At 44.0% G+C, this 8,908-nt stretch overlaps 1 protein-coding gene across 1 annotated transcript in view; it reads right to left on the bottom strand.

The window, feature by feature from the left end:
* Positions 1-1,342: 1,342 nt before the first annotated feature.
* The window catches only part of LOC115379889 (E3 ubiquitin-protein ligase SH3RF3-like), a 107,922-nt gene continuing 100,356 nt past the window's right edge, over positions 1,343-8,908 (bottom strand). Inside the window, exons 9-10 of the mRNA XM_030080851.1 lie at positions 3,191-3,564; positions 1,343-1,511 (exon numbers count right to left, since the gene is read on the bottom strand). Coding sequence (XP_029936711.1) covers positions 1,343-1,511; positions 3,191-3,564 — 543 coding nt within the window. The remainder of the gene's footprint in view (positions 1,512-3,190; positions 3,565-8,908) is intronic.

Raw genomic sequence — 8,908 nt, 5'->3', positions numbered from 1 at the left:
CACGCTATCACATCACGGCTGGTTTGGGGCAACACACTTTCATTTCAAAATGCAACTGTCACTGTCTTGTGAAAACCACGTATCTCCAAAAACAAACACCAAAAACAACAAGCAAAGACAAATAAACAACAACAACAAAACACAGCTTAAGTTTGAGCTTGAGCACCATGTCGTTTTGAGTTTTTCCAATGGATCCTGAGAGGGAACTCTGACCCCAATAAAAAACACGGGTTGTAGAATTCCCTCAACCCATGGAAGAGCATATAATCCTTCAGCTTAAAACATTAAAATGTGAACAAAAGTGAAGTTTTTGAGGTTTTCACATGACAGCAGCAATACAGCACACATGACACAGATTGATATTACCATAGTTTTGGGTTTAAAAGTGACCCAAACGCATGTTGTCACAAACTAAACATGGGTATTTGCAAATAAAATAGCATATTTTGGAGAGTGTGAGCTCGTTAGATTCACTCACTGCTCAGCAGACTGTAAACTTTCATTGGCTCTGTACTTGTATTTGTACTCTGCACAGTGGCAATAAAGTTGAATGTGATCTAATCTAATATGAAAGAGATGAACTGAAGGTTCCATGTGAAAGCAGCGCTATGCTTTTAATGTGCCAGTGTTTGCTGGTGGATGATGCCGGGGAGGAGAACTGGGAGGCGGGACTTGTCTTTCTGTGCTCTTGGAGTTTGTGTGCCTTCAGTAGTCGATGACATCAACATCAAGGGTCTAGACGACGGGTCAGATGAAGGCCCCCCCCCCCCACGTCCTTGAGCCATCTCGGGGCACATGACTGGAAAAGCCACCCTGCTCCTTGTGTGGCTGGGCTGGTTGAAGCCAGGGCTAGCTTTCATGTACGTGTGTTTGTATGTGCATTAGTTAGACCATTAGGGGTTTTTACGTTTCTATTTTTTTCTCAGCTGAAGCTGCCAATAACCTATGTGTTGTGCCAATAATCATTATCTTTAGATATGGCAATTTTTTATGCCAAAAGAGTGTTCAGCATTTTGGCCAGTTTTATTCTTGGCACATTATTGAGGGAAAAGCTTCTAAAACAGCATTTAGACCATAGTGGAATACTATCTCTCCACTGAAAGCCACAGTAATGAATTCTTCTATGTGGTTTAGCAGCTCCTTAAGGCAGAGTGAGGCAGGTTTCATTGTGGGTCTATATCAGATTTTTAATAAAAGAATCTTTCTGGCAATCCGATATCGGTCTAATCCTAGGGCGTATGTCTGCATTTGTGTATGAAAGTAAGAAAGTGGTAGTTTCTCTGTGTGTGTTTGTGTATGTCAGAAAACAAGAGTTTGTGTCTGTTCGTCTACTTTTTCCAGTTCAGAAGCTTTCGACGAAGCTGCCGGGGAAGAGGCCGGTCCGTCCTGTCCTCTGCAGGGTGCCTTTGTACCAGCCGTCCTCCCTCTTCTTGTGGACGAACACCACATCGCCCTCCCTTAGCTCGATCTCCGCCTCGCTCTGAGGAGGGTAGGGCACCACCACACGATACCTGCCGTACACACATGTGACACGCAACAATAAAGAACTGTGAAAACACTGAAAAGACCCTTACGCTGCTGCACGTCATCAGGCTGAGATGTTCAGTTCATGTCAGGGTGTCATGATGTGCTGTGATTATCACCACCGAGGAGCTGAAACTTCCAGCAGGAGGTTATAGGATCGCCCCTGTCCACCTGTCTGTCTGTCCACCCATGAGCAGGATGACTCACAAAATACAAGCTTGGTCATGGGACAGCGGAGATGTGATCACTTTTTCAGGCCAATCAGCCTCAAGGGGGCGTCATCATCACCACCAGCTGCAACCTTGGTGGAGGTCTGTGCTCTGCTGGGTGTCTTTTCTTGTTTAGTTTTTCTTGTCTACTTCTGTTTCAGCGAATGATTTCCTATCTATTTGCTTCTACAATAGATTTCTCCTTCTATGATTGTTGAATATGAGTCTAGAAAGAAACCCTTGCTCTGAAAACCTGATGTTCATTGGTGATGTTTTAAATAGCTGAAACATTTTCTGCCGTCAAACTCAACCGACAGCGCACTGGAAACATCTTGATGTTGCATCTCATCATCTATGTTTGGTTACTCATGGGAACAAGAAAAATAAAACAACCAACAAAATGGACCCATGAAAATGAAAGGTACATCACCAATATGTTTTTTTTTTCCACTCCAATGCAATTTTATACAGTGCACCTTTTGGAGTTTTAAGGAAGATTGTTCCTTTAATCATGCAAAGAATCTTTTACTTTGCTTTGATTGATATGTTGTGGTTTGCCTTGCAAAGCGTTTGGTCAATACATGGTTTAGCATGTGAAGCATAACTGAACCACCAGTGAGTGTCATTTCAGAGAATTTCATTAGGAATATTTTCAATGGCAAAGAAGAGTTTTACTGAATTATGGTCAAAATGCGTTTTCCAAGAGTTTTATTAGTGGTGCTCTCAGGGGAGTTTTAGTGTCTCATAGACTAAATGCTGTTTCAGGAGGATTTCTGGTTTCAGTGTCGTTTCAGTTTTTCACAACCTACATGCTTTGCACATCGTTCAAAAGCCTGTAAAGGTGTACTGGACACTGCAGTAACCGCTGTCTACCACTTTGTGTGTCTGTTTTAGTCCCTCACTGTCCCTCAGGTTACAGTTTCATCAACATGTGGGCAGTGTAGGTGGTTTGTTGTGGTAACCAGCTGGTGCTCCCAGTGCACCAGCCTCCTGTTAGCACTGATATATGCTGCCATTTAGTGTTCCATCTCTCACTGGGAGCTCTGCACACACACACACACACACACACACACACACAATCAAAACCACACATATACACCGACACACTAACAAGCTCAAGACACATAGTGTGTGTTTGTAATTATAAGAGCGGACTATAGGTCCTTAAGCCCAGCAGTGTGCGTGTGCGTGTATCCCTCTGGGAGATAAAAAGGCCAATCTATTGATCATTTCCAGCCGTATAAATTGATGTTACAGCTCAGCCTCAGCATCAAAGAACTGCTTCAGTTCACATGCACACACACACACCCCCCCACACACACAAGCAAGCTACACACACAAAAAGGGAAGCGTGTAAGAGTAGATTTATAATCAAAGCTGCATACGTGTGTGTCTGTGTTCCTATGTTTGTGACCAAAAATGTGTGTCTGTGTATGTCTGTGTGTGTGTGTGCCTACCTCTCTCTGGACAGGGGTTTGGGTTCGGGCCGCAGCGCCATCAGAGCGTTGCCGGGGCGTGTTGCCGGGGGCGACAAGGGGAAGTTGGTATCCAGGGAACCGGACTTCCTGTGCAGCGGCTCTAGCCCCATCGCCCCCGCCATCTCACTCTCGATTGGACAGGAGCCAGCCCGCCCCTGCGATGCCATTGGACAGGAGCCAGAGCGGGCGTGGTGGTGATGGTGGTGAGGGTGATGGGCGGGGTCGGTCGCCACAGCGCCCGGGCCAGCCAATGAGGGGTCGTGGGTGGGCGGGGAGGAGGGGGGCGAGCGGGGCTTCTTCTTGGCTGCTGCTCCTGACAAGAGCTTCAGCAAGCCTCCTGCTTTCCTCTCCTTCTGAGGAAGGAGTGATGAAGAGAGAGAGAGAGAGAGGGACAGGAGCGGACAAAGTGAGGGAGGAATGGAAGGTGCAAATGAAGATGGAGAGGAATGACAGAAGATGGGGAATGGAGTGAGAAAGAGGATGAAGGAAGAGAGAGAACAGAGAGAAAGAGGGAAAGACAGAGATGGAGAGAAAAGATAGAAGGTTGCAGAGGTGTAGAGGGACATAAGGAGGGAAAGATAGGGGAGAAGGAGATAGACGGAGGAGGAGAAGACAGGGATAGAGAAGAAAAAGAGAGGGATTGAAGGAGGGAGAGATAAAGTGAATAATCACTCTCTCTCTTCTTTCATCCGCAGGCTTAAAGGCTTAATCTGCCTCCTGTGACTGTCTACCCGCCTGTGTGTGTATATGAGTATATGAGTGTCTGTGAGATAGAGAGGGAGAGAGAAGTGTGTGTGTGTGTGTGTGAGAGAGATGCTGCTGATACAGTTCCAAAATAGGCCACAAGGTGTCAGCACACATCCACAGCTGAATCTCATGAGTGTCCACAGCTTTTTAGTCCTTTAGTGGACACTCCCATCCAATGAGTGAACATGGTTTGGATCCAACATGAGACCTTCCATGCCGTGGTGTTTTCCAGTTCAATCCCATCTATTTGTACCTGTGTGCATGGCTGTGTGTGTGTGTGCATGTACGTGTGTGTGTATGTTTGTGTAGTTGTGCTTGTGAGGGTTGAATCAGCGCCAATTATCAGTGCATGATCAGCATGAAGCCAAGAGGTGTCAGGCTGACAGCGTGGCATTTCCCTTTCACATATATGAACACACACACACACACACACACACACATGCATGGACGAACACAGGCACACACACACACATACACATACAAGAACATACACGCAGGGTACATTTAAGACTAATATTCTCTCTAAGCGGTTACCTTGGTGACCTACAACTAACATTTTATCACGCATTAGTCATTAGTTATTTGCTCCAAATTTAGTCTTGTGACAAATAATATTTTTGGTGGCACATAATGTTAGATGCAAGGACTTTGCCGTCACTTATGGGTTTAGAGGATCACTGTCCCGGCCACCAGCTCACAGCTTCCATCCACCCACCGGCTCAGTTACGCCACCACTTATTCACCCATTTGCCCTCTAAAGACAAACCATTTGAAAAGAAAGCCTTGGAGAAAGTCAAAAGCAAGGTGTGGAATGGGGACAAAGCCAATCTACAGGGTTTCTGTGAGGTGTGAAATCATACGGATGAAGTAGAGGAGCAGGAACTTTTCACAAGTTCCAGAGGTGAATGTCCCCAGTCATATCACCATTTTCAGGTTTTGAAACTCACTTTTAATCTATTTTTACAGAACTGTGGTGTACCACTGACTCCTGAGTTATGCATTTTAATGCAGTCTTACAAAAAATTCTTATTCTGATCTGTCTAAAGGGTTTCTTTTTACCTTATGTTTTGTTGCTAGCACAATCAGCATCTAAAGACCACAAATTCCAACATAACTCTCAGCCTTCCAGACTCTGCAACTCTACCAGCATAACTGAACTGTTTTCTACCAAACAAACCAATTCACCGTGTAACCATGATGACCCTTAGCGATATCCCATTTTTGAAGTGTAACTAAAACCCAAACCCAAATGTGTGTGAAGCCTGACCTCTAATGGTGAAAGGCAGGGTGCCCAGTCTTTGGTGGCAGGTGATGTCACCACCTGCTGTACTCTTATCAGTGGTGACAACAGCGACCACCAAAGACCAGGCATCCTACTTTTCACCATTTTGGGGTTTAGTTACTCTTTAAGGATGAGAAATTCTCAGAGGGACAAAAACCATTACAGCCGAGATGTGGAGGAATTTAGCTGTTTTTATAGTGAGATCACCACTTGGTCAGATGAAAAGGTGAACAGCCTACACCGTATTCATTTGTGCACCCCTCAGAGTGCACAAAAGGAAATGTATTTTGTGAAAATGGACACACACATACACGTACAAAAAAACAGAATACAGCTCTTAAAATATTACATTTTCAAACCCACTGAAACATTTGATGAGTCCATATTACAAAGGCTCCAGGAGAGATACTAGGATTTGCATGAAATTCAACAGGGAGTTTCAAGTAACCAGGTTTCGATGCCAACTGGCTGAAAAGGGCTTGTCCTATGGCAGAAGCATTGCCTAAAGCAGGCAGGGCTTAGCAAACAAGGCCAAACGCATACGCAGAAAACCACAAAACCTGGTGGGGAACAGTAGTGTAGTGGAGGGTATACAAGGGTATACAAATATACTGTACCCACATCTTTTTTCTGGACATTTCTGGGGCTGCCTCCTTCCAAGGGTGTGGTCTAGGGTTTGGCCTTTGGAGGACTGAAGGCTAGACCTTCTAGCAGACTAACAGGTGCTAATTGGGACGATCTACTGAGACATGATCCTGACCCCAGTGTTGGGGTGAGTGCTTCTTGGGAGTTTGGATTGAGAAAGTCTTGTTGAATGGTGATAACGTGCGTGATCTTGAAATGCGACATTTAAAGGAGGCTGTTCTTGAATTGGGACATAATTGTAGAGTATACCCACCCATCACACACAAGACAAAGTGAGTCCTGAACAGAGATGGAATCCTGCGTCTGACAAGTCAGGCTGTCATAAACCTAACATAAATCTAAGTTGTTTTTTTATTGGCAATTAAAGTAAAAATATAAAGCTGCCGTATACCTTCCTTAATATAGTAGGTGGCCATTTTCAAGATCTTTAAAATGGAATCTACAAAAACACTATACTTGTGTCTATATTTCAAGACATTTCAAGGCCTTTGATTTAGGTAATGTAAATGAAGCCATCTTAAGACTTTTTCAGGACATACACTCGCCCCTCAGGCAGATTTGACAGTCGTTTAGTTGGCCATGTTCCTGCGAGCGCAGACTTTTTGGACACGGTCTAGAATCACTGCTCAATGTCCAACATGTGTCTGTACTGCTGGTCGTGCTCCAGACAGTGTGGCAGTGTGTTGAACAGAGATTATCCTAACTGCGTCTGCCAGACAGTTATCATAGCCGCTTCATCATTTTCTCCCCACCCTGTAACACTGACTGGCTCTGCATGGCCTCATCGCCACTCTCGCTTTAAACCTGATTTTAGTGCTCGGAGAACCTATTTGCAATTATGACCATATTCAGCAGTAGAGGTAAGTGCTGGAAACAAGGGTTGGGCTAAAGTGAGTTTCTAAGGATGACACTGATGGCAGCTGAAATTTTCTGTCTATGTCCAATATTTTTAAGTATGACCGTTTTAATTCCCCAAAAATGAGAAGGATTCAGTGCTTTCTCTGACTTTTCTCATGACATTCCTTTATTTTTCCCAGGATGGAAAGGCCTTTGAAACAGCATTTAGACCATCATATGACACTAAAAGTCTCCACTGACATTATTTTAAATGTGTTAGCAGCTCCTTAAGGTTTCATGGCAGTTTTCACTGCTGACTGTTGAGTAAAATCCTCCCACACCACACTGGAATGATACCTTTGTTCATATCCCTAATATAAAAGCAAGGCAAAAACTAGTTGTGGAGAAAGGAACCTTTATCAAACTACCTAATTACCTTGTTCTGACATCAGTATATGAGATATATTACAAACCTGGCTTTTAAAAAATAGACTTCAGACCAGTTGTGAGTGGGACGGTGTAAACAAGGCTGTTGCCTGCTGTTCCATAGTCAATGAGCTGTTTGTCAGCTAGCCATGTAGTTAGATTAGCTGTCCCAGTCAGTGGAGCCAACAGTGAAACAAATAGAGTTGAGACAGATGCTTGCTCGCTATGCCATCCTTCACTGTCACTGCAGCCTGATTTAACATCTAAAGCTTTAAGACCACGGATCTCAAAGCATACAGGACGGGATTCAGCGTTTGTGCCAACTGTCTGGGTGAATGACACTCTCCAAGAGGTAGAGGAGGAGGGTTGGCACATCATAGGCACATACGCAGACACACATATATACATACATACACTGCAGATTTCACACTCATACTACCGTGCAAAATCCAGATGACAAGACGCCCACTCAAGGAAGGCACCTTGAACTGTTTGGCAGATTCAGTGTTAACTGGGTCTGTGGTTAGAGCCGCGCAGGTTCATTAAAATGTATAAGATGAAGTCTCTCTACAGGGTGTCTGAAAAGTCTGAAATCATAGGGATGAGTAACAGTGTATTTTTCTTGTTGGACTTGCACACTAGCTGTCAGGATGGCTGAGTGGTCGGAGACGTCAGTGTTTCTGAATGGAGGTGTGGGTTCAAATTCCACTTCTGACGCGCAGTGCTGGTATTTTAGTTGGCAGTTCCCCTATGATATGTATATGCTGCCTGGTTTGCGGTTAAAGCCATGTAGGTTCAAAGGTTTAAAAGAAGTTTAAAGGAAAACTCCCTGCTTGGATATGCTTGCACTGTCAAGTAGCATAAATCTGTGAGATCCAGTGCATGGCAGGTGTTATTTTGTCATGAAGTGAATATATATACTTTTAAAGATACATACTTTCCCTCATCTTGCATCCTCTACTTCTACTTCAGTCAGGAATTTCCTACATTTCCCAAAATGCCTGTTGACAACCCCCAGAGAAGAGTGTGAGCTTGTTGCATCCCGCCGTGGTTTAAGCATGTAGGCTGAGAAAGTGAGAGCGTTGGCAGATTAAAGGACCATCCCAGGACCAGGACTTCGTCTGTTCAGTGCCTACAAAAACTGGTATGTTTAGTATCTACAAAACTGATATATGACATGTTTCCGCTAATCTTTTCCCAAAGCAAGCAGTCGTATTTTAGAGCTCTGATATCATTTCTCCTCCCTTTTATCGAGCCATTGGTGTCCACCGATTCCACTACGTTATGAAAAGGAACTTTGACAGACATCAAACTTTCTTCACACCAGTACTGCAATAAAGTCCTCCACATTAGTTTGCTTTACACAGCCAATTATCACCTCCATGGTTTATTAATTTTGATGACTTTGCTAGCTGCAGAAGAGCAATCAAGGTGGGCGTTTCAAACAAAAAATCAGATTTAAAAATTGAGGGATTATGATTATATGTTGTGGAATCTTTAGTACCCCTGCATAATTCGCAAAATGGTTTGTTGCGATTTCAACATGTGGGCAAACTGTGGGAAATGGGCCAAACATTCAAAATTAATGGTACAGTCCTATGGGTTGGACAGCAATAACAGGTGAACATCACACCCCTTACTCACAGATCTGCATTAAATTCTGGTCTATTGAGGCTGCTATGAAAGAAGAAAGTGGCATTTGTCTCCTCTACAAATGGATTTTTCCAAAATGGTGGCACTAGAAAGACGTTCTCGCTCTT

This window comes from Myripristis murdjan, chromosome 21, assembly GCF_902150065.1.
Source record: "Myripristis murdjan chromosome 21, fMyrMur1.1, whole genome shotgun sequence".
Classification (NCBI taxonomy): domain Eukaryota; kingdom Metazoa; phylum Chordata; class Actinopteri; order Holocentriformes; family Holocentridae; genus Myripristis; species Myripristis murdjan.
This window is presented reverse-complemented; position numbering and strand designations above follow the sequence as displayed.